The following is a 23339-nucleotide window of genomic DNA, read 5'->3' as shown; positions in this document are numbered from 1 at the left end:
AATCCCGCGAGACTTAGCGGGCATTTCCTCGAGGGAGCGAAAGCGAGGCGCCGTGGCGGGCTGTGTGCGGCGCACGCTTTGTGCGTCATCAGCGTGCGCCCGGCGGTGGCTGGGGGAGGCGGGGGGTGGGGAAGCGTGGCAGTCCCGAGGCCTGGGGTCGGGGGGGGGGGGGGGGGGGGCGATGGGATGAGGCAGGAGGACCGCTGAGGGTTGAGGCGGGGGAGCTCAGAGGAGACCATGTGCTGGGGGAGGGTGAGGTGTGGGGGGCTCTGGGAACCCCGTAGGCCTCTGCTGTGGGGCAGTGAGATCAAGCTAGGCAGCACCGCGTGCTGCGAGGTGCTAAGTGGTGTTAGTGCGGCCTGGCCCCAGGAGGGAGCTGTGTGTAGAGGTGGATCTCTATTTCTGGTAGTGATAAATAATAAAACACCGCTTCCCTTCTGTGCATGGCCTCAGGCAGCATTTTATGTTGAGCTGTGGCCTATTTTGCCGGATGTGTGCACAGCAGCCTGTTGTATTTTAACCGTGTCCCAGCTTCTTTTTGGGGAGCGAAAGTGTCTTCTAACAGTTTGGACCTGTGTTTGCGTGCTCCCTCCCCACAGAGGCCTTGAGTTCAAATCGTTACCTGTGGATACAATTTTGTTGTTGTTAATTAGATAATGAGATGCAGAGCTGTGCTCCTCTTGGTTTTCAGATGAGGTTTTGCCTGCTTGGAGCTGACCTGAGTGGCCACAGGAGGCACAGAGCGGTATCTGTCCCCAGCAGCACGCCTGCACTCAGTGAGTGCTAATGGAGCCTTCACTGCAGCCACGTGTGGAAATCAGGTCTGCGAGTCAGTGAGGCTGGCAGTGATTAAACCCTTCAGCACCTCATGCGGGGTTTTCTGGGACCGTTTTGCTGCATGCGGTGCCTCTCATTGCTGACCTGATTTGCCCTTGTTCTATGGGTTGAAGTGGGAGCATGAGGATGGCTCTGCGATCTGGCCCCTGTGATGTGGTGTCACCTGCTAAATCTCCCCCCCCCCCCCCCCCCCCCCCCCCTTCCTGAAAATGACCTGTTTTCTGCTGCCTGCCTGCATGGATGCTGGTAGAGGTATGGCCATTCCTGAGGCTGCACTCCCCTCTGCTGGAAAGCCACAACCTCACAGTTGATCCTGCTCAAGAGGAGGCTTCACCTGGGAGAAAGCCATGAGCCCAGCAGGATGGTGGTTGTGCAGTGCTTGGAAACCTACACGCACAGCCTGGGTGTGCACAGTGACTTCAGTATCCCCTAAACATGTACCAGTCCCTGTACTGGTGGCAGTGTGGAGGGACAGTGAGGACGAAGGTCCCCTGAGGACACTGTTCTGGGTGCATGGAACTGTTCTGAGTCCCTGTTTTGTGCAGGCGTTGTCATCACTGTGGCTGCAGTGATGAGGAGGAGGGAAGTGGCTTCCCCTAGGCTCAGCCACAGGTTTTCTGTCTGAGCCAATGGTTCTGGCTGAGGAGCAGGTCAAAGCGTGCTTGGTGTTGGTGGAGGAGCAGTCCTTCACGCTGACCAGCTCAAAAATTACCTAATTTGAAGCTCACGTGGCCCCCTTGCTGGTGCAAGTGCAATGTTCCCAGCTTTGAGAAGAGCTTCAGTGCTTTTCCCCTCCCTCCCTGTGGGTGAAGTGACTGATTGCGGTCACGTTGAGCCGAGTTCCCAGCGAGCTGTGTGACTTCCCTGCCTCTGACAGGCGTTCCCTGCCTGCGGCAGCCCCGAGCTCTGTGCACACGGGGACAGTGCAGGAGGGTTTGGTGCTCAGGGTGCAGCCTGGCACGTCAGCAGCACTGGCCCCAAGCTCCCTGGGCTGGATGTGGCTATGTGGGGCTTGAACCCATGGGTTGTGGTGTGGGGCTGCTGAGCTCTGGCTGTATCCGCACCCCTGATGCTGGTAGGATTGCATCCTGGCTGTGCTGTGCAGAGGTTGTGCCTTCAACCTCTTTTTTTCTCAGCTGTCTTACTTCCGATGGAGCGAGCTGCTCTCCCCCATTGGTTGGAAATTGCTGCTCAGCAGCTTTTGCATCCTGCTTAGCTGCAAGGGATGTGGGAGGAATCGAGGGATGGGACAGCCCTGGCTGAGCCTTGAACCTGGGAGGCAGCCATGAGGCCACGAGCAGTCCTTCTGCTCAGCACCTTGAGCATCCTCGTCTGAAGGCGCCCTGGGAGCAGGCCTGGCATTAACATTCCTTTGGGGGCACGTTAATTATTTTGCTGAAGGTGGAGGGCAGCTGGCAGCCTTCCCTAATGCTCAGCTTAGCCAAAAGACAGACGTGGTGTTGAGGCTGTTTCTCTTGAGGCGGACACCCAAAGTGGGGCTGTGATGGCTTGGGGAGGAGGGATCCTACCCTGCATCCCCTCCTGTGCTGATTTCTTCACCCAGAGAAGCTCAGCCCAGCTGGGTGTGGGGTATGCCCAGGAAAAGGGTTAAAGGGAGCTCATAAACAGGAAGGGGAGCAACTTTGGACATGGTCTAATAGTAATGGGATGAGAGGGAATGGCTTTGAATGAAAAGAGGCAGAAGTTCCAGCTAGGGGGATTCAGGGTCAATTTAGGCTCCCTGCTGTGGTTCTATGAATATTGCAGAGCTGCCCTTTGGAGGGGGACCAGGGGCAGGGATGCGCTGAGTGCCACCAGTGTTAATTGGGTCACGGCTTGTTAATTGGAGCATTGCTCATTGATTGGGGTACCAAGGATGCTGAGAGCCCAGGGGTCTTCACCACGCTTCCTCCCTGTGCAGTGCAGGTCCCGCCCGCCCGCTCGTTTCCCACGAGCTAATTAAGAAGCACACAGCGCTCCACGATGCTTGGCTGCCTACGGATTGCAGTGAGCGGCAGCTTTGCTCCTCCCCATCTCTGCCGCCGCTGACTCTGCCCACCAGAGCTGCACAGAGCAGGAATGGAGGGGGACTTGGCCAGGAGAGCAGCCCGGCTGCCTGCGCTGCTGCTGGCGCTGCTCGGCTTCGCGCCAGGTGAGTGCCCGGGCACCGTGCCCTCGTCCCATGGGGTGGGCAGTGGTGCTGTTGCGCTGCGTCCCTGCTGTCCTACATCCTCGCGGGCTCTCTCGGCCGCATGGGTCCAAGGCAGGCGCGCAAGCGCGTGATGCTCCACGGAGAGGTTTCATAACAGGGGGCACCAAGCATCCCACTGCCCCATCCCGGGGGGTTTTGCTTGCCGCCGCCGCCGCTCGCGCCCCATGGAGCCTGTTAACCCCGGGCTGTGCCCGCTGGGGCTCTTACGTAAAACGTTGAGAGAGGAATCCCCTTAATTCCCAGCGTGCTAATCCACACATTTAATAATTCCCATAAAACCCTCGATTCCGACAGAAAGCATCTTCTAGTCCGGGCAGATTAGCAGGGAGCTTTTATCTTCCTAATGCTTAATTGGCTTCGGAGTGTGCGGCCGTCGCACGGGGCTGGCGGTGGCGGCACAGGGTGCGTATGGTGGCATAAATATGGCCCTGCACGATGGCAGAGGGGCTGCTGGGGGCTGCGGGTCCTCCAGCCCCCCCTTGATCAGAGATATCCGCTTTGGGAGCGCGGGGGTGATGAAAGAGTGAAGCTTCCTTGATGTGTGTTGAATAAACCCTGGGGTTAAATTGCTGGCGGAGATCTTTTGCTGAGGTCTGAGACCTGAGCTGGATCAAGGTGCACAGAGAACACCCTCCTTCCTCTCTCAAACCATTTCTGGGGGCCCATGGCCTCAAGTCACCAGGACAGGAGGTGATGGTGGTGGCCGGGCACCCCCCTGCTTTCTCCAGCCATCGTTTCCCCTATGCGCTGGGGGCTGTGGAGACAACCCCCCCCCCCCACACTACCCTTCCCTTGCTGCATCGTGGGGCTCAGCATCTGCTTAACATCTGTGCAGGGGGCTCATGTGCCAGCCCACTACTGGGCCCCAAAATGTGGGGATCCCCCAGGGAAGGATCATGCAGGATGGGAGGGAGCAGGGCTCAGCCCAGCATAAGGATGCAATCGATGGAAGGACCCAGAAGAGCCCCTTGATGTGCAGGATCAGAGCAGCAAGTGCCCGGTGATGGAGAGCTCCTTTTCCCCAGCAGAGCCAAGAAGCAGCTTGTAATTCAGGCTGCACGAGGGCTTTTTATAAAGCGAACGCTGGGATGTCTGCTTTTAATCTGCTTTAATATAGAAGCACATCTGTTTCTGTCAGGGTGGGGGGAGAGGAGAGGACTGTGGGGACACTTTGCCCAGGTCCCAGCGTGGATGGGGCAAAGCCTAGCCTCACTCCTGGGCATCCCAGTGTGTAGAATGGGGACAGGTGGTGAGGGGCTTTGAGGAGATGCTGGCCCTCTCTCACCGGCAGGGCTGGAGGCGGTGGAGGAGACAGCTTGTAGGTAGGCGGGAGCTGCCTGTGCCAGGAGCTGGTGCTGAGCGTGACTGCAGAGTGCTGCTGGTGCTGCCAAAAATCCACAGTGTAGGCTCAGCCCGAAGTCCTGGAGGTGGCTCCATCCCTCCTGGGTACCCGCAGTCTCCTCCATGTCCCCACGCTCACCCACACACGGCAGTGGGATGCAGGACTGGTGTGTGCCCACAAGCATCCCTCTGGAACCAGATCCATCCTGGTCCGGTCCAGTCCCGCTGCCGTAACTGTTGTGATCTTTCGTAGGCATCTGGGCTGAGGCGCGTTTTAAGGCGGACAATGAGGTTTTGCAGATGCTGGCGGGGAACTCCTCGCAGAGTCTGTTGGAGCATTGTTCTGGTGAGCGCCCGGCCGCAGTGCCGAGACCGCGCCGTTCAGATGCAGCTTCGGCATCCGAACACGTAGCTCTTGTTGGACATCAGCTCTCGACCCTGGCAACCTCCCCTCCCTGCTAGCAGCAGCTCCGCACGGCCTCCGTGGTGTCCCCATCCCGCAGAGGGACATTGCAATGGGCAGAGAGAACCGGGCAGGGCGATGCTTCCTCTTCCTCATCCTCTTCCTCCAGCTTGGACAGCGGTGCCGGGTGGGACCCGTCCCCAGGGATCCTTCTGCCCGTCCCCACGCTGTACCCCGCACCCTGGTGACATTCTGCCTTGTTGTCCCCAGAGCTCCTGTTCGGCCAGGTGCAGGCGCAGCCCCGGCAGGTGTCTGGCGTCCTGGGGGGCTCGGTGCTGCTCTCCCCAGTGCTGCCCCCCGGCAGCAGGGTGAAGGAGATCGAGTGGAGCTTCTCCTCTGGTGCCGGTACCACCATCCAGGTGGCTGAGTTTGGCCCAGGGGGCTTCGAGCGCCCAGACCCCCAGGACCGCTTCAAGCAGCGCCTGGAGATGCCCAACACCACAGCATTGAGGATTGGGGCCCTGGAGCTGGGAGACAGCGGGGTCTATGGGGCACGGATCAAACTGCACCCAGCGCTGGTGGAGGACCAATCCTTCAACCTGTCTGTCTACGGTGAGTGGCTGTCAAATGGGGGTGGGCTTTGGGAACACTAAAATGGGGAAACTGTGGCACACAGCAATGAGATGACTTAGGTTAGACCCCAACCTTTCACATCCCATGCTTGGCCTTCCAAGCCCCCCATCTTGGGGTTCCTTCTCCCATCACCCTAAACACCTGCGGGTTGGCCGTGCCCTGCCCTGTGATGCAGGACAGTGTGATGTGTCTGAGCAGAGCCATGCCACCCTGACCCATTCCCTGTTTGGTGCAGAGTCAGTTCCGAGGCCTCGGACCCACAGCCAACTGCTGGCCAGCACCCTGGAGTGGTGCAACCTGACCTTGCAGTGCCAGGGCACTGGCAAAGGGGCTGTCAACGTCACCTGGAGGAGGGACAATGGCCGGCAGGAGCTGGGTACCGACCGCTCACAGCTGTCCCCGGATGGCACCACGCTGCGTCTGGCCCTGCAGCCCGGCACTGCCAATGCCACCTACACGTGCACTGTCAGCAACCCTGCTGACCAGAAGGTCGTCCCCTTCGACCTGCAGAGCATCTGCCGCAGTGGAGGTGAGGGGCCGGGCTGTTCCAGGGATCCGAGCACCCTTAGGTGCCCTCAGCTAGGGTGAGGGTGTCCCATGGCCATCCCTTGGCTCAACCCCTTTCTGTGTCCTCCAGGGGGACAGGTGTCCTTCTCCAAGTCGGGGTACATCGTCCTCACCCTCATCCTGCTGGCTGTCAGCCTTGGCGGAGCCTTCTGGTGCTGGCGACTCAACAGCGAGAAGTCAGCAGATCCAGGTCAGTGAAAGCACTCAGAGCTGAGCTGTGATCAGGGCTATTCCTGGCCCTCCCCCTCCTCCCCGTGACATCCCATTCCCTGCAGCTGCCACCCCCACGGCACCAGCTGAGGAGAGCCCCCCAGAGCCCCAATACACCGAGATCGTGCACCGCAGCCCCCCGGAAGGTAATGACCAGGTGAGGAGCAGCAGGGCTGTGCTGTGCTCGGGAGTCCCCAATACATTGGGGTCCCCATCACATTGGGGTTGGAAGGGCCATAAGCACCTCGATTCTGCCTTAGGGCCTACGTCCCCCTGAAAACAACCCGGAGCCAACCTCGACGGAGAAAGCACCAGGCAGCACCGTTTATGAACAGATCCACCAGGAGCCAGAGGACACGGCCGAGGAGGTGACATAGGCCCTCAGGTGCGGGTGGCCCGTGGCCGTGTCTGCCCCCGGGGGGACCGGGGCACGGGGGGCGCTCCCCACCTCTGTCACTGCATGATGTGACCACGCCAGGTCTGGGTATGGTGGAGAAAGGAAAGAGGAGGGACGAGCACTGTCTGCAGGGAGGTGCACAGACAGACAGATGGACAGACAGGGCAGCCCTTGGTCTCAGCTGAAGGATTTCTCTCCCCACAGGCACCGACAGCGCTGGAGCGTCAGGATGTAACCCAAGGGCTGTAACGTACATTGTGTGCCAAACCCGATCCCTCTCCAGCCCCTGGTTTGGCTCCAGGGATGGAGGTGCCATCTCTGGGTACAGCCGGCCGGATGCTTCCCCATCCACCTCTGGTTTGTCCAACCCTCTGTCTGAAGCCCTCGTGGCCCCTTTGGGGACATGGAGATGAGCGGCAACGATGAGGCTGAGTCCCTCCTCCAGCACCGGGCTGGGATGTGGCTCCATCACCCACACAACTGGAGGTCCCAGCCCCATTTCTGCTAGCTGAGAGCGTGGGCTGCCCTGAAGCAAGAAGAGGGGAGCTGAAACCTTTATTTTTTGGGTGGGAGGGAGGAATTGGGGTCAAGAGGAGGCAAAGTTGGGTGGGCGGGGGCAGATCCAAGCACTGCAGATCCAGGATGGGACTACCTGGGGCAGATTGCCCTCCCACCCCCCACTGCTCCCAGCCTCCAGCTCAGCACCCCTCCCCCCTCTCCTGAGGTCGAACAGACCCTGGTGGTGACATCCCCAGGGCCATGTGGGGGGACCAATGGCTGGGGGAGGACCGATGCCTGTGGGAGACGTGCCCGCTCTTCCCCCACCCCATAGCCGTTCCTGTGTCGCCTATGTGCTGCCATTAAGCGGGGGGGAGGGGGGGAAGTTTCACTTGTGTGTGTCCAGCACCTACTGTCATGGGCCCCGTGCTTGGCCCAACCTCCCCACGTTGTAAAAACAGCAAATAAATCTTGGTGAGAGCGTATAGCAGGGAGCTGCCAGCATGCGTGGGGCCGTGTGTGGGGTTGTGCACGTGGGGCTGTGCATGCAGGCGTACATCTGCTGTGCACACCCACATGTGGACCCCTCACAGTCACGTCATCCCAGGGCTGTGCACAGTTTACTGCTGCCTCCCCAGAAGCTGCCTCTCGCTTCCCCCTTTTGGAAACACAGAAGCAGCAGCCGTGAGCGGCTCTGCACCGTCCCGACCCCTTGTGCTTCTCCAAATCCTCCATTCCCCCTGCAGGCGTGTGGCTGCCTCGCATTCCCATATCTCTGCCTCTTTGCTGCTGGGATTTTGCTTCAGGAAAAGCGGGGGGAAACCAGCCTGGTGGGGTGGGAGCATTATCTTGGTGCAGTCTCAGGCAGTGGGGGACACGTGCTCCCTATACCAGCTGTCTGACACAGCCAGCCCAGCTGCTGTTATTTACCCAACAGCGGCAGCATCCGGGCTCCATCCCTCATTTATTGCCCTAGTAGCCCTGGATACGCTGCGGAGCTACAGTGGGGCTGGGCAGGGTCTCATGTTGTCCCCAAGCTGCCACTCCCCAGGAACCTGTGGGCAGATTTGCATGCGTCCTCCCCACCGCCTGCACAACTGAGGCCGCTGCTGCCTCAAGCTGGGGATGGAGAGATGGGGCAACTGTGTGATCAACGGTGTCCCTTCATCCCCAGGCTGCTGGCTCTGCTCCTTGTCACCACAGGTAGGGGCTGAGCATGGATGTGGTGGGGGGAGAGCTGAAGGTGGGAGGGGGGGCTCAGCGGCAATGCTGCTACTGTGGGAACCCAGTGAAACCATGGGTGTGGGATTGAACGAGGCTCAACCTTCGGGTTTGGTGCAGGTTTGAAAATATTTGGTAAATAAGAGGGGTGGGAGATGGGTTTTCTTCTGTGAAAGAGTCCAAGCGCTGTTCTCGGGGGAACCTGACCGGGGATGTGTCCACTCCCAGCCCTGGGAGAAGCAGAGCTTGGCACCAGGCACGGCATCACCCGACTCTATTTACTGACAGCATAAATCACATATGGAGAAGTTTGCTGTCAGCAGTGGGGCTGGAACCAGGAGGGAGCATTTGCACCTTGCCCTGCTCCATGTTGGCTTGGAAACTGCTGGGTTTTGTGCTGGACTCTGCTCACCCACACATTTTTAAGAGCCCAATGGGGTCTTCTTGCACAGCTCGAAGCTCTCAAGCAGATGCTCCGCTGTGCAAAAGCTGCTCAGTGCTGCCGGGGCTGCACGAGGCCGAAGCCAGGCACCCACTGCTCTCTAATGAGTGGGCACAGCCCCTACCAGCCAGAAGACTCCAGGGTGAGGGTTTGGGGACAGGGACAGAGCTGGGGATAGGGAAGGGATGCAGATGAGCAGACAACACCTAGGAGTTTCCCACAGCAGGATCAAGCTGGGAATTGCAGAGGCTGTGTTTGCATTGCACACTAACGTAGGGCATTTGTTTGGGGCAAAATATGGGCAGGTGGCTCAGTGCCACCATGGGTGATTCATGCGGACGTGTTCTTGCTCTGTGTCAGCATCCCCCCCAAAAAATGGAGGTGTGGGCGCCGTGGGGCTGTGACCCCCAACCCAGGCCCACCGCTGATTGCTGTCAGCATGCCGACCCCTGCAGCTTTGCAATCCTCTCTGCAAAACTGGAGCGTGGCGCAGTGGATGGGAACCGTGTGGCTGGCCCTGAGTGTGGGCAGGAAGCCAGTGGCCGATGCAGGATGGGCCCTGTGATGTGGGGACGCAGCGGTCCCCAGCACAGTCGCCTCTTTGCAGCTTTTTGTGTCTGAAAGCCACCTTCTGCTCACGTCACAGGAGCTCTGTGTCTCGCCACAGGGCTGGGAACAGAGCGCTGCACCCAGCTCCGCTGCACCCTGCAGCTCAGCCTCCAGCTTTGAAGGGTCTCTGCAGTGAATCATTATGGGCTTCACCCCTAAGCCTGCTCCACTTCCATCTCTGCAATGGGGACGGGGTGGTGTGAGGACATCGCAGCACTGCGAGCACGTGGCAGCAGCACAGCAGTGCCCAGCCACAGGCAGGGGAGGTGATGGTGAAGGTTAAAGAACCCAGGAGGGTGCCTGGGACTCTCCATTCTACTGAGCACTGCTGTCCTACTAGGCACTGCAGCTGTTCAGATCAAGCCAGTAAGCGGCATGCTGGGGGACTCGGTGCAGCTCCCCCTACAGCTGCTCCCTGGCGACATGGTGAAGAGGATCATCTGGAGCTTCAGAGCCAATGCCAGCAAGAAAATAGAACTGGTGGAGTACAACCCGGAGACGTCCGAGTATCCCAAGTACAACAGGCAGCAGCTGAAGTTGATCAATGGGACGTTACAGATCAGTGCCCTGGAGCTGAATGACAGTGGGGTCTACGATGCACAGGTCACATATCAGTCAACACTGATGGAGGAATGCTCCTTCAACCTCACTGTCTACGGTGAGCTGAAGGGGAGCTGGGGGGCAGGAACACCATCCCCATCCCTGGGGTTTCCAGCCTGCAGGGAGAAGTGACAAACCCTTTTGTACCGAGAGCTATCAATGGTTTCCCTTCCCCTTTCCTGAGTGCATTATGCTGCTGGCCATCTGCTGAGGGGATTTTCCTGCTTTATGACAAATCTGCTTTCCACCTGCACTTCCTTCTCACTGCCCTTCGCCTGCCTGTCCCTGCCGGTTCCTTGAGGCTGCAGTCCCCAGGTACCTGCAGGTAGCTCTGTCCCAGCAGCACTCACATTCCCAACAGAGCCCGTACCGGAGCCCCTGATCCAGCACGAGATACTGTCCCACAGTGCCCCGGACTGCAGCATCATTCTGCGGTGCTTGGTGCCGGCTGGAAGCGGTGCTCAGGCCACCTGGCAGCACGACAACACCTCCAGTGCACTTTGGAGACAGAGCGATGACAGACACATGCTGCACGTGACCATCCCCACCAGCACCCTGAATGCCATCTACACCTGTGTGGCCCGGAACCCGGTGCAGGAGCAGAGCAAGTCCGTGGACCTGGCAGCGTTGTGTGCAGACGGTAAAGCCCCTCACTATCTCCCTCTGCCACACCAGGTGCCCAGAGCCATCCAGCCATCCCAATACCTTGTCCCCATAGAGGCACGCAGGTGGAGGTGGCCCATCTACCTGGCAGTGCTGGTGGCTGTGCTGGGAGCCTTGAGCATCGCGCTGTACCTGCTGAGGAGGAGGGGGAAGGCGGCTGACAGAGGTTGGCACTGCCGTGGGGGGGCTGCGGGCAGGCAGGAGGGGACCATCCCCATCCATCACGGCCTCACCTTCCCCACAGCTGTCGCCTGCCCCAAGGAGCCGCTGTACTCCCAGGTGCAGAGGGGAAATGTCGAGGACAGGGACGAGCAGGTGGGGCAGTGACCCAACACCCAGCAGAGGGTGGGGACGGCAACGTCCCCTGGGGCAACGGGGTGTCCCCATAGAGCCCCCCCTGACCCTGGGCTGCTCCCACATCCCCCCAAGGGCCCCAGCAGAACCATCTACAGTGAGGTGGGGACCGGTGGGGATGGCACAGCGCGGCTACAAGCCTGAGCGAGGGATTACGGACAGACGGACGGATGGATGGACGGACAGCCGGACAGCCTGCCCCCATCTTGCTTCATTTCGCCGTGTCCTTTTCCCTTCCTCCCCACACAGGAGCACGGGCCTGGCGGTGCTCCCCGCGGCCCCGGGCTGTGCACGGCCCCAATAAAGAAAGAGAGAAAGAGAGAGTGTCCGTGTGCGTGGAGGGGCTGTGGGGAGGCGGAGGGAGACGCATCGAAAACCCCGAGGGGGCCCTTCGCTTTCCGCCTTCTATTGTCCCCCGGCGCCACCCGTCGCGGAGCGGGGTGGGAATAGGGCGGAGCGGCGCTGTGCGTGCGCGCGCCCGCTCTGGACGGAAGCGGAAGTGCGTGGGAGCGTGCCCGGAAGTGTGTGGGCGGTGGCGGCGGTTCCGGTTCCGGCGGCCGTGCGGGGGAGGCAGCGGCGGCAGCAGCGAGGCGAGCGGCGCGCACCCCCCATCGGCACCGCGGCCCGGGCGCGCTCCGCCGCCCCACCGCACCCGCTCCGCCCGCCGGACCCGGCCCGGCCCGTGCCGCCCCCGCAGGTGGGTCCCGGACCCGGGCGCGGCCGAGTCGTTGCCGCCGCCGCCTCCCGGGCTTCGGATGGGCCACGCCGCGCGCGTCGCCTCGGTCTCGCGGGGGCGGCGGGGGGAGAGCAGAGGGCGGACGGAGGGCGGACAGAGGGGCGGAGGCCGCCCGCTGGGGGCGGGGGTGCCCTCGGGGGCGGCTCCGGGGGCGGGGGCGGCGCGGGGCCGCAGTACCGTGGGCCCGGAGGGAGGGGCGGAGGAGTGGGGCAGCCCCGGTTACCGGAGGCGCTCGGTGGGGTGGGGGCTCTATGGCTGCGGGGAGCCGTGCGGGTGGGGGGTGGGCGGCAGCGCGCAGGAGGCGAGCGGGGGCGCGCGGCTGCGGGGGCCGCGTGGAGAAGCGTACCGGTAACCGGCAGCGACGGGATGGCGGCGGAGGAGGGGTGATGGTAACGGGGGCGGCCGCGCGGCCCGATCTGGCGGGCGTAGTAGTGGGGGGGGCGCGGAGCCAGCGCCCGCAGCCCGGGGCAGGGGCGGCAGCGCGGCGGCGGGCGGGCAGGCCCGGGCAGGCCGGCGGTAGGGAGCGGAGGGGGCGGCCCCGCCGCCGGCGCTGTAACGGGAGCCCGGAGCCCCGGCGCCGCGCCTGCCCCTCGCAGCTATTTACATGGCGTTACCATTTCAAAGCGACGGCGCCGAGCAGGAAACCCCGGCGGGGACAGCGCGGGGCCGGGCCCCCTCCGCGGCGGGCAGGGCTGGCGGCGTTCGCCCCCGACCCCCCCGGAGCCGGGCCCTCCCCGGGCGCCGCTCGGTGCCGCTGCCCCGCCCGCAGGTAGCGCCCGGCCCGGCGCCCGCCTCCCGAAATTAAAGTCAGATGTGAGTGGGGAGCGGGAGCCGGGATCCCCCCTCCCCTCGCTGGTACATCTGGGTGAGCTCAGCGGCTTGTGTGTTTTGGCAGCGCGGCCGTCTCGTAACAGGAGACAAACTGCACTGGGCTTGTTTTGTCTGCCTCACGGCCCCGCCGGGCCGCTCCGACACGGCAGCACCGAGCAGAGCCCAACGCCCCGCGGTGCAGCTGCAAGGCGACGGGGGCACCGACCGTGGGGTGTGGGTGCAGGGAGGGGAGGGCTGGGATTCAAAGCGCTGCCCGCGAGGCCGGTATAGCGATAGCGCTGGCGCTGATTTCCTTCTGTTTCGCAGTCAGCAGGAGGGAGAAAATGAAAGCAGGCTGCAGCATTGTGGATAAGCCAGAAGGAGGAGGAGGTAAGGACACGCGCGCCGCGTGGAAGGCTGAGCGCAGGGTGTTCAGCTGTTACAAATTCTTTTCCCAGGCTGAAGGAGCTCAGGCGGGATTAATTCCACCTCTCCTCAAAGCTCTTTGCTGTGTGTCACTGGGAATCGATAAGGCTCCCGCTTGGTGCACTCTCAGCCAGTTTTACAACCTTGTGAGCTCTGTGTTAATATGCAAATGGATCCTCGTGGAGACATTTTGTTTGTGAGGGTTTGGGAGCTCCAAGTGTGCTCCCCCCGGGCTGACGCGGCGCTCCCTGGGTTTGTTTCAGCCGCAGCCTGCGATGTGGGGGGGGGGGGGCGGGTGCCATCTGAGCACGATGAGGCTCCGTGCACGCTGCCTGAGCTGAAAATTGTGGCCACGATGATTTGGAAAACCGCGCAATAGCAGCTGTGCTGGGAAACTGTTCTGACAGAGCTGAACTTGGCAGCCGCTCAGAAACATCTGTTGGCGCAGCTGAGGCTGGGGCAGGGTGCTGTGCTCCAAGGGATGGGGAGCAGGAGACCCCCAAAGCCACCCATGCTTGCCTGCTGAAAAACCAGTGTGCCAGATATTCAAACCTGTTTATGTTTTTCTCCTTATTTTGAGGCACCTGGAATCCAAATAGTACCAACGTTTAAAGCTCTTGGGCTCCTTTCCACTGTGTCTGACTCTTGTATGGCTCTCGTGCCCCTGTGTGTTTTACCATTTTTTTCCTTGGGACTTCTCCAAGGAGAGTAGGGGTAAAATGAGTAAGAAAATGAGCAACTAGTGTGAGAAATCTGGGCTTCTTTGCTTCTGCACTGAATACTTATTGGAATTACAGCTCCCAGCGATGCTCCGTGGTCCTCCTCTGGAAAGAACATTACCAATACGTAGCGCAGGCACTCATTCCCAGCTGTAGCACTTGGCACTTGGGAGCTCTGTAGCTGTGAGCCACTGTCTGAACGCCTCTTTTTTGGCACTTCCCAAGGTTATCATTTTCCCGAGTGGGCATACAAGACTGAGTCCAGCCCTGGCTCACGGCAGATCCAGCTCTGGCACTTCATCCTGGAGCTGCTGCAGAAGGAGGAGTTCCGCCATGTCATTGCCTGGCAGCAGGGCGAGTACGGGGAGTTTGTCATCAAGGACCCCGACGAGGTGGCACGGCTGTGGGGCCGGAGGAAGTGCAAGCCCCAAATGAACTACGACAAGCTGAGCCGAGCTCTCAGGTGAGGAGGAGATTCCCTGGCCCTGACCCATCTGGATAACTGACAGCAGGTGTTTTGCTTCAATGTAGTTACGTTTTTGGGAGGTTTGTATGAAATCTGAGTTCTGGGGTGCCAGGCTGCCTGGCGAGGTTTGGTTGTACCAAGGTGTGAGTAGGGAGGCACAGGAGAGGAAATTCCTGGATCACCGTGACGTGTTTTGCAGCCAAGCGTCACAGCATAAATTTGCACCAGGTGCTCAGGTTGTTATTATCAGGATGGGTTCCTTCCGGGGAGCTTTTCTCTCCTTTTTTTTCCACTGCTTCCACTGCTGATGCTGGCTTGAGCAAGAAGGTGTGGGAGGAAACCAGAGGTGTTACTCTATTATCACACCATCAATGGTACCGTTTCAGAGAAAGCAGCTCCCCTTTCTAACATGCCCTTGTCTTTTTACTGCTAAACCTGGTGCCCATCCCAGGGATTGGGTGTGTGTCAGTCACCTGTCACCATCCCCTTCACAGTTTGTCACATACAGCGGTGAATTCCATGTCCTGAGCCTGGTGACATGAAGTTGCCTGTGGGTGAAGGGCACCCTCCAGCCACCAGTGTCCCCTCATTTGAGATAGGCTGATTGCTTCTCCCTCTGCATTTCTGAATACTAAAATCTCCCTTAAAAGTTAGCCCTATTCTATTTAGACTCTCACAGGCGGTTTCTGTTTTTTCAGTGGCTAATCTGTGTTTTGAAATACAGACGGTAAGAATGTCACACAAGCCTATGAAATGTTTCAGCATTTCCAGCCTGTCAGGAGAGCCTGGGTTCTTGACAGGTCCTGGCATTATCAGCACTGTCTGCTACGTGGACTTCGCTGCCTTACGCCCTCTGATACCTCCTGGGTGGAGCTGGCAAAGACAAACAAGGCAGCAAGTACTCAAGTCCCATGCTGGAACAGGAAGGAAACGATAAATTGAATGGCACTGAGACTGTAATTGATTCATGGGAGTGGAAAATAGCCACCACCTGCCAACACTGATCATGTCTTGGCATCTCGGTGCCAAATGTGACAGCAGTGGGACAGGAGAGCTGCGGCTATTGGAGGAGCTGTCATGTGGGGAGCTCTGGCTTGTTCCCCCCATCTTGAGGAGCTGACGTTGCTTTGTTTGGTGTGTGCTGTGGCAACAACATGTGTTCACCTAGCTCTGAGTGCAAAGAATTGTGGCTGTGATCTGCGTGCAGCACCTTTGTACACCACTATTACATGGCCAAGGACAAACAGTGGTGGTGGTGTAAGTGGGGAAGAGGCTGTGGAGCAGTTTGTACCTCCTCTCCCCCTGAGTTCCGTGCTCTGCCTTTGCTGGGGCTGTGAATTATGGTGCTAACGGGTAAATGGAAGGAAAGCAACTTGCTCACAGGCCTGATGGCAGCAGGAACCAGCCCTTCTGATGTCCAGTCTGATGCTTTTTACGCCGTGCTGTGTTTGTGGCAGTGTGCTCAGCCTTGAAGACAGAAGGGAAAATAAAATCAGAGGGCATCGGGTTTGTTTGGTCCCTCTGTAATTGCACTGAGTTTTATTCTGCCAAAGTCTCAAGTACGGATTCCCCTTCCTCAGGGTCAGTGTCTCAGTGCAGGCTGTCACCTAAGTCACTTCTGGATCCCATCATGTTCATTTTTATGAGTATGTCAAAGGTGGATGTTGGTAGCACTACAAAACAAAGTCTCTAAAACAGATCACCACATGCCTTGATTGGTCTCTCTACCTTTCTTTTATAGATATTATTACAACAAGAGGATTCTTCACAAGACAAAGGGCAAAAGGTTTACTTACAAGTTCAACTTCAACAAGCTGGTGATGCCCAACTATCCATTCATCAACATTCGGCCTAATGGTGAGCACAGAACTGGGGCTGGCAACTTCCCTGCGTGTCAGCGGGTGCAGGAGCAGGGCCAGGGCAGCAGCCTCTGAACATCCCCCTATCAGTCACCTCCTCGTCTTGAAAGACTGCTGGGGCAATCAGGGCTGATGTGGTGGGAATGCCTGGGCACTGATAAAGCTTTATCTGCAGCGCTCCTTCCCTCAGCTTGTGACTGGTGCATCTGTGGTTGTCCTCAGGGGAGACTGGAGGCATTTTGGTTTCCTATTTGAGCCTGCCTGCTGGACTGCCTTTATTGGTGCTGCGGCTTTGCTTTGCTTTGCCGTTGGGGTGCGGGTGTCCTTGGGATAAGAGGGTTTTATTTCTCTTGCAGGGACCTTGCCTCACATGTTTGTAATGTAAGTTTATGGCGCCATATAAATGTGAGCCTCCTTGACAAGGCGCTTAGAGGTGCACAGCGAGGCGTATCTGTCAGCACTATTGGAAAGTTCACAGCTTAGCAGCAGTTTGCTCTCTGCTCCTCTCCTGCAAAAGCCCCTTATTGTTGCAGGTTTATTCCTTTTGCATCCAAAAAGGGTTGTTCTTTTGCCTCTGCTCCTCTCCTGCCAAAATCCCTTATTATTTCAGGTCTATTCCTTTCATATCCAAGAAGGGTTGTTCATTTGTTTGTTTGTTTTTTAACCAACGTGTCTAGAGTTCAGAGAAACATAATAGTGAGCACAGAGCATTTCTGGAGTTTCCAGGGAGGTATAATAGCTTGTCAGAGTTTGGCTAAAATCACAGGTATTTCTTGATCCTCCCTGCAGCAGAACGGTGTGCTGACACTCAGGATAACAAAAAAGAGTTTGGGAATGAAGCGTAATTGTTCCCTGCTTGTCCTAAAAGGCCTTTGAGTCTCTTGCCAGAAGCAGTAGCAGAAGTTCACGCTGGGTTTGTCCTGGAGTCAGCATTACTGCTGTGGTTTCTCTGGGAGGAGGGTCCTTTGTTTGGAAGATCCTTTTTGGTGGAGTTAAATCCCCCCATAGCTAGATTTCTGCAGCTGGCCTGATTGTCTCCAAACTGAGCAGCCACCACACGACCAGGGAAACGAATGGCGATCGTGTCCATCAAAAAAAACTTCTGGAAGTCATTACAGGGAGGCCCTAGACTGCAAACTCTCCGCAGCAAAGAAAGCGTGACTGCAGAGGCGCCTGAACCAGCCTTTCTCACAGCACCGTGTTCTTAGTTCTCACCTCCAGAAGAGCGCCTCAGGGGAAGCCTTGAAGATTCGTCTAGCAGAGAGGGAAGGGAGAGAGCGGGGGAAAAGTGGGGATTGAATGTTGACTCTGAAACCTTAGTGGCTGAGAAAAACAGGTTACGTGTGGGCAAGGCGATTTCTCATCGGCACTGTGTGCTCTGTGCCTACGTACAGCGATGACTGCGCGTTGATGTTGGCAGTTGGAGCCGCCTGCATCCATCTCTGCCTTGGGGGAGGCATGGTGTGATAGCAAGGCTTTGTCCTCTGGGCAGGCAGTAACCCAGAAGACAGGACTGGGAGAAGAGAAGTATTCAAAGAGGCCTCACCTGCGTGAGACATGTTGCCTTTACGGCAGTGGGGAGAAGGAAATGTATTCTCTAGGAGTCCTTAGCCAAAGCATGGGGGTGTAAGATGTAGTACGAAACAGTGCTGCAAATCTATAATTACTTGCAGCAACAAGTCTGGGCAGTTCCAGCTCAATATTGCTCACTGCTGTTCCTTTTCCCTGTTTGCAGCCACTCCCTCCTATCTCTGGGGCATGCATTTAAAAAAAGAAGTTTGGAGAACTGGAATGCACTTGTCTAATTACAACCTGTTTTCTTTCCTTCTGGCTGGGATGGGGGTTGGGATATCAAACCTGTTTGGGGCACTGGAATCAGGTTTCTTGACTCGCTCACGCAGTTTGGAAGGGAAAGGAGAATCAGACGGTGTGTCGTGGAGGTGAGAAAGCATGTGGAGGAATTTGCCTCAGTGTGGCTCAGTGCAGCGGGGGTAAGATGCAGAGACGTGGTTCCGTAGGCACCAGAATCACTAACTTGCTTGGGGAGGATGGGGAAGAGAAACCTGCAGGATCTAGCAATGATATGGGCAGAAATATCAAAGAGAGAACATCCACAAATCAGGGATTTTTCAGTATTCCACCCCAAGAGTTTGAGGTTTACCAGCAGCGCTTCTGCTGGTGGCGTTGGCACACAATTGCTTAACCGTGCTCCTAACGCGCCGTCACTGAGGCCATTTTCTGGTTAAACCAAAGTGAAGAGGTCAGGGGAGGGCATCCAAAAGTGGAAGTTCCTTCAGTGCTGCTGGAGGCTCGAGAAACCTCCGCCAGGGCGGAGAGGAGAAGATTCCTCCCAGCAGCAGCGAGGTTTTGAGGTGGGCAGGAGCGAGGGGAGCAGATGGGGAAGGTGCCTCCCATCTGATCGTCTGCTGCGTTGCTGAGAGCTCCTGGTATTTTTGTATTGCTCTTCCAAATGCCTGCGGGTGCAGCCCTAAAAGCAGCTCTGCCTCTGATTTAACTCCCTTGGCAACGGCGCTTTTAACTCTCCCCCTCTCTTTTCCTTTCCCCGTGCCCAGGTGTCGTGCCGCAGAGCGCTCCTCCCGTCCCCACGGCTTCGTCCCGTTTCCACTTCCCACCTCTGGACAGCCACTCTCCCACTGATGATGCGCAGCCCGGCCGTTTCTCCGGCCCTTCCCTGGTCCCATCCAACCCAGAGGCTCTGGGTGATGGCGGTGAGAGGAAGCCTGACCTGCCAGAGCTGGAGGATGGCTCCGCCGATTGGCGTCGCGGTGTGGATCTCATGGGCTCACGCAACACCGCGGGTGCCGGGGGTGTCAACCACCAGAAGCGCAAGCCAGACATCATGCTGCCTCTCTTCACCAGGCCCAGCATCTACCCGGATCCTCACAGCCCCTTTGCCGTGTCCCCTCTGCCAGGACGCGGCGGGGTCCTCAACGTCCCCATCTCGCCTGCACTGTCCCTGACTCCCACCCTGTTCTCCTACAGCCCGTCTCCAGGTCTCAGCCCCTTCACAGGCAGCAGCTGCTTCTCTTTCAACCCTGAGGAAATGAAACACTACCTGCATTCGCAAGCTTGCTCCGTCTTCAACTACCATCTGAGCCCGCGGACTTTCCCCCGCTATCCGGGGCTCATGGTGCCACCACTACAGTGCCAAATGCCCATGGAGGAGCAGCCCCAGTTCCCCATCAAGCTGCAGCCTCCACCTGTTGGGCGCAAAAACAGGGAGAGACTGGAAAGCACCGAAGAGTCAGCGACCCCCCAGCTCGCCTCTCCTCCTCCCCCCAGGGTGAAGCTCGAGCCCCCTGTGGACAAGGAGGCCGAGCGTGAAGAGCTGCCCGCGAAGGGAAAAGACAAAAGCGAGAAGGAGGAGAACTCCAGCATGGCAGCACCCAGCACCAGCCTGGAAGAGGAGAAGGGTCCGGTGTTTGCCAGACCTGCCGCCCCATCGTGGCACCCGGCACCGCTGGTGCCCACCCAGGCCCTGGGCCCGGCCGAAGAGTCCCAAGATCAAGGGGAGAGCAGTGGTGAGAAGCCCCCCAGAGAGCCGTCCGGAGAGCCTGGAGCGCAGGAGAAGCGCGAGGACGCCCTGATGCCCCCCAAGCTGCGTCTCAAGCGCCGTTGGAACGGGGACCGGCAGGCAGATGCCCCCGAGGAGCACCCAAATGGCCGCGTCCCATGGAATGGGGTGCTGGGCAGCCCGCACCTCGTGGCCGGGCCCAAGGCTGTGGCGGCTGCCGCTGCCTCTGACGCCTAGGCTGCGTGCTGAAACCATCCGTGTATTTATGTAGCAAGGTTGCAGAGCGTGGGGGGGGTGGGCGGGGGGGGCTGGGGCTAGACTGGTTTGGTAATTCTAGAGACTAGGGGTGGGGGGGGTTGTGTTCTTTGTTTTCATTGTTGACTTGCAGGTGAGACGCGGTTGTCTTGTTCCGATTAGGAGAGGCGAGGGTGCTGAGCTTCACACCCAGCACGAACTCCAGAGGGGTTGAGGCCTCCACCGAGCCAGAGGAACTCAAAGTGCAGTCTGTTCCCTGTGCGCTCTATCTAGTATTTATAGAAGTGGGAATCTCTGAGTTCATCTAGTTCCCTATTTGATGGAGTCTGGTGCGATGGCGGGGAGGATTTCCTGACGATGGGAGACGTGTGCTGTGTGCCAGCATCGGAAGCTGTCTGCATTTTGGGTGGGGTGGGGGGGGGGTTGGGGGGGGGGGGGCAGGGAGAGAGAATATTGCACTGTCCTCTGGTTGGAGAGGGCTGAGGAGTGACAGCTCTGTTTGCCGGGACATGGCAGCGCTTCAGGACGCAGCCGCCGTCCTTTGGGCCTTTCAGAAATACAGCAGAAGCCATGAGCAAATTATAGAATCTTTCAGGGAAGGGAGTGGGGTGGGAAAAACAAAAAAAAAAAAAATAACCTAATGCCTTTAATATACGCATTAAAATGTACCCTAGGATTTTTTTTTTTTTATTTTATTTCTTTTCGTAATGGTATGGGTGGAGCTGGGAGTGATTGGAAGATTAACACTGAAATGATTGTGGTGAGTTCATGGAGAAGGAATGACAGGAGCTTTGTTCAATCTTATTTCCTTTGTTTGGTTCCCCTATCACTTTGACTCATGCCTTAACTACGTATACACTTTATGAGAGCAGGGTCTGTTGGCAGAAGGAGCCTATGCGGAGCCAGAGGCAGTGGCCAAGGTCGGGCTTCTCGGTGGAGGTGGATGCAGCCCCACAGTGGTTGCAGGAGCTCGGGTGGCGTGGAGCCACCCCAACCCGCGGTGTAAATCTCACTGTATTTGCTATAAATCTGCTATTTCCCTACGTAGCTGCGGTTCTCGTTAGGCTGATGAATTTAGGCTCCGGATTACGCCGAGGAACGCTCTCTCCCCTCCCCCCCCCCCCCCCCCACCTCTTCCTGCTGCATCAGGATGGATTCCGAATGATTCCTTGGAAGGAAATCGGAAAACGATGGACCCCGCGTGGGGGCAGAGCTGTGCCCACAGCCTGGCTGCTTGTTGGTGGTCCCAGCAGGCCGTGGGGGTTTGGTGATGCTCAGAGGGGTCGGGTGTGTGAGCACCGCTTCGCCGCATGCCCCGATACGCAGTGAATGTGGCTGCAGACCGGAGAGCATCCCTGCACCGGGGTTTGGCACCGGGATTTTGGCACTGGGGGCAGGAGGGGAACAGGCAGGAGCCCTCCCCAGCCCTGCAGCCAACGTCAGCGTGAACTCAGGAATAAGCAACACGAGGCCTTTCCCATCCGTAACGCATATCGTCGCCCCTCATACCCAAGTGCCGGAGCCTACGGGGGGGCTGCTCCCATTTGGGGAGGGAGCGTTGCCCTTTTGTGCTTCTTTAAGGCAAAAAAAAAAAAAAAAAAAGAATAATAATAATAATACCCACAAAGATGGACTGTCGTTTGGCTTTAAAAGTTCGTCATCGGTTCCAGGCCTGGGCCGGGGGTTCTTCATAGCCATTGCACTGCAAACAGGGAGCTCCGCCATCAGGGATAAGGACTCAGCTTCTCAGGACAACGGACCATGGAGCGGGGCGGTGCCACCCGCGGTGCGAGGCCGGTGCCCAGGGCAGCCCCCCCTCCTCCCCCAAGGTGGGGGGGGGGGCAAGGATGCTTATAATTAACATTTTACCTTTCAAAAGAAGAAGAAGAAAAAAAAAAAATTTAAAAAAAAAAAAGGAGAGAAAAAAAAAAAAAAGAATTATATATATATTCCAATGTGCCAAAATCTTTAAACTTGTAAAGTTTAAATGGTTGAAAATTCTCAACGTCCGCCTGTACTAATTAATCCAGAGCATGTTAATGTTGAAACCATTTGTTGGTTGGGGTTTTTTTTTTTTTTTTGTTGTTGTTGTTTTTGTTTTGTTTTGGCTTTGTTTAGTCTTAGGGAACCTGTAGGAAAAGAGACTTTAATTGGACAACCGACGGCCGGGACCTGGGAAGAGCCCACGGAAGGAGGGCAGGAGGATCCAACCCCATCCCCACCACCAGGATATGGGGCAGCGACAGCAGAGCATCAGAGCCCCCCCGCACCCCCACCCCCAGCAGCATTAACACAACAACGGCCCGGTTGTCCCTTGGTTTTTTTTTTGTTTTTTTTTTTAATTTTTATTATTATTTTTATTTATTCCATAATTACGTTGTTTTGTTTTTTAAATAACAGGCTTTTTGTTGTTTTTATTTCTATGTCTTTACGGATCCTGGTGGGTTTGAAAAGCAGCGGATTTCTTCTCTTGGTTTTGAACTAATCAGATGGTTGCTATTATATATATATATTTTTTTTTTTTTTCTAAAAGAAGTTCAATTTTAGAGTGTTTTTAAGTATTTACCCATAGAAAGCTTCTTTTTATTGGTAAGAATCACTTCTCCTGAGGCATGTTCTTTACTAGACTCGATTCAGCAGGGATTAGGAAGGATGCATACACATACGTGGGGACGTGGTGAGCTCGAGCGGTTCGCGCAGGGCGAGCAGGACGGTGTGTGTGTAATATGTACATAACAATGTAAAGTAGTCTTTAAATACTCCATTGTGCAGTGCCTTTAGACGTTCCACTTTCTATAAAGTCTTCAAAAAACAAACAAACAAACAAACAAAAAAAGTCGGCATATATATATTATATATATATGATGTAATGTTATAGAAATATATGTATAATATACATATTTTTTTTTTCCAGGGGTATCTGATAGCTCTGTATTTTGTTATGGAAGTTGAAAGAAAAAAAAAGAAAAAAAAGAAAAAAGAAAAAAAAAAGAAAAAGAAAAAAAAAAAGTATTTTACCTCAAATTAAAAGTTAAATAAACCTTTTAAATAAGCGGCGCTGCTTGCAGCTCTGTGCTCTGAGTCCCCCCACATCTCATCCCCATCACAACCAGCGTTGTCTCCATCCTTCCCCCCTCCCTCCCCCCCTCTCCTAACTTGAGTGGGATGGGTGGGTGATGGGGTTTGGTGCTGGGAGAGCCCCTCAGCCCCGGCGGCTGCTCTTCTCAACTCCATTTAACTCCAAAACTGGCCCAAATCCACGCCCTGAGCTCGGCACGTTGCTGCCCAGGCTTTGGGCCAATTGGCGTTGTGGGGTTTTTTTGGGTTTTTTTTTTCTTTTTTTTTTTTTTTTGGTAGTTGTTTTGTTTTTCATAGCATTACTGGAGTGGAAGAGGGGTTGAGAGGTGCGGAGCTGCGCTGCTCTGCATGGGGAACTGCCAGTTGGGACTCCTTGGAGCAGCACAGAGGGATCTGTGTGTGTCAGGGGCGGATTAGGGGCTGCTGGCGCCCGGCCCCGTGCTGCACCGCTGCTGTTCTGCAACTGGG

General features: G+C 57.1%; 3 protein-coding genes across 13 annotated transcripts; all 3 read left to right on the top strand.

Moving 5' to 3' along the window:
- The first annotated feature begins 2890 nt into the window (after positions 1–2890).
- LOC101750908 (T-lymphocyte surface antigen Ly-9-like) lies at positions 2891–7583 on the top strand. 4 transcript variants are annotated; one of them, XM_040652520.2, is made up of 8 exons: positions 2891–2989; positions 4644–4980; positions 5064–5405; positions 5662–5955; positions 6064–6183; positions 6269–6360; positions 6464–6571; positions 6805–7583. In XM_040652520.2, exons 2-8 carry the CDS (start codon positions 4932–4934, stop codon positions 6847–6849), a joined length of 1050 nt encoding a protein of 349 aa, XP_040508454.1. In that variant the 5' UTR covers positions 2891–2989; positions 4644–4931; the 3' UTR covers positions 6850–7583. The 4 variants fall into 4 exon arrangements, with proteins under 4 accessions (XP_040508454.1, XP_040508452.1, XP_046759947.1 ...); XM_040652518.2 differs by lacking the exon at positions 4644–4980; XM_046903991.1 differs by having other exon boundaries at positions 2891–4980.
- Positions 7584–8157: 574 nt separating this feature from the next.
- On the top strand, positions 8158–11306 carry SLAMF8 (SLAM family member 8). Of its 2 annotated transcripts, NM_001318448.2 has the most exons (6): positions 8158–8301; positions 9711–10028; positions 10332–10610; positions 10689–10799; positions 10878–10948; positions 11063–11306. In NM_001318448.2, the coding sequence occupies exons 1-6, from the start codon at positions 8232–8234 to the stop codon at positions 11129–11131; spliced, it is 918 nt and encodes a 305-aa protein (NP_001305377.1). In that variant the 5' UTR covers positions 8158–8231; the 3' UTR covers positions 11132–11306. The 2 variants fall into 2 exon arrangements, with proteins under 2 accessions (NP_001305377.1, XP_024999196.1); XM_025143428.3 differs by lacking the exon at positions 10689–10799.
- Positions 11307–11477: 171 nt separating this feature from the next.
- Positions 11478–22850, top strand: ETV3 (ETS variant 3). Of its 7 annotated transcripts, none has more exons than XM_015298458.4 (5): positions 11478–11684; positions 12861–12923; positions 13904–14141; positions 15886–16001; positions 18577–22850. In XM_015298458.4, exons 2-5 carry the CDS (start codon positions 12878–12880, stop codon positions 19773–19775), a joined length of 1599 nt encoding a protein of 532 aa, XP_015153944.1. In that variant the 5' UTR covers positions 11478–11684; positions 12861–12877; the 3' UTR covers positions 19776–22850. The 7 variants fall into 7 exon arrangements, with proteins under 7 accessions (XP_015153944.1, XP_046759944.1, XP_046759943.1 ...); XM_046903988.1 differs by lacking the exon at positions 11478–11684 and adding an exon at positions 11899–11958; XM_046903987.1 differs by lacking the exon at positions 11478–11684 and adding an exon at positions 11899–11963.
- Positions 22851–23339: the final 489 nt, after the last annotated feature.

Source organism: Gallus gallus, chromosome 25, assembly GCF_016699485.2.
Source record: "Gallus gallus isolate bGalGal1 chromosome 25, bGalGal1.mat.broiler.GRCg7b, whole genome shotgun sequence".
Lineage (NCBI taxonomy): Eukaryota > Metazoa > Chordata > Aves > Galliformes > Phasianidae > Gallus > Gallus gallus.
This window is presented reverse-complemented; position numbering and strand designations above follow the sequence as displayed.

Bases quoted from the DNA above. Each gene is read 5' to 3' on its own strand.
- LOC101750908 (XM_040652518.2), top strand. From the start codon at position 2,917: ATGGAGGGGGACTTGGCCAGGAGAGCAGCCCGGCTGCCTGCGCTGCTG. The intron at 5,406-5,661 runs GTGAGTGGCTGT...TGTTTGGTGCAG, and splicing joins CTTCAACCTGTCTGTCTACG to AGTCAGTTCCGAGGCCTCGG. The intron at 6,184-6,268 runs GTCAGTGAAAGC...CATTCCCTGCAG, and splicing joins CGAGAAGTCAGCAGATCCAG to CTGCCACCCCCACGGCACCA.
- SLAMF8 (NM_001318448.2), top strand. From the start codon at position 8,232: ATGGGGCAACTGTGTGATCAACGGTGTCCCTTCATCCCCAGGCTGCTG. The intron at 10,611-10,688 runs GTAAAGCCCCTC...TTGTCCCCATAG, and splicing joins GGCAGCGTTGTGTGCAGACG to AGGCACGCAGGTGGAGGTGG. The intron at 10,949-11,062 runs GTGGGGCAGTGA...CATCCCCCCAAG, and splicing joins TCGAGGACAGGGACGAGCAG to GGCCCCAGCAGAACCATCTA.
- ETV3 (XM_015298458.4), top strand. From the start codon at position 12,878: ATGAAAGCAGGCTGCAGCATTGTGGATAAGCCAGAAGGAGGAGGAG. The intron at 12,924-13,903 runs GTAAGGACACGC...GCACTTCCCAAG, and splicing joins TAAGCCAGAAGGAGGAGGAG to GTTATCATTTTCCCGAGTGG. The intron at 14,142-15,885 runs GTGAGGAGGAGA...TTTCTTTTATAG, and splicing joins AAGCTGAGCCGAGCTCTCAG to ATATTATTACAACAAGAGGA.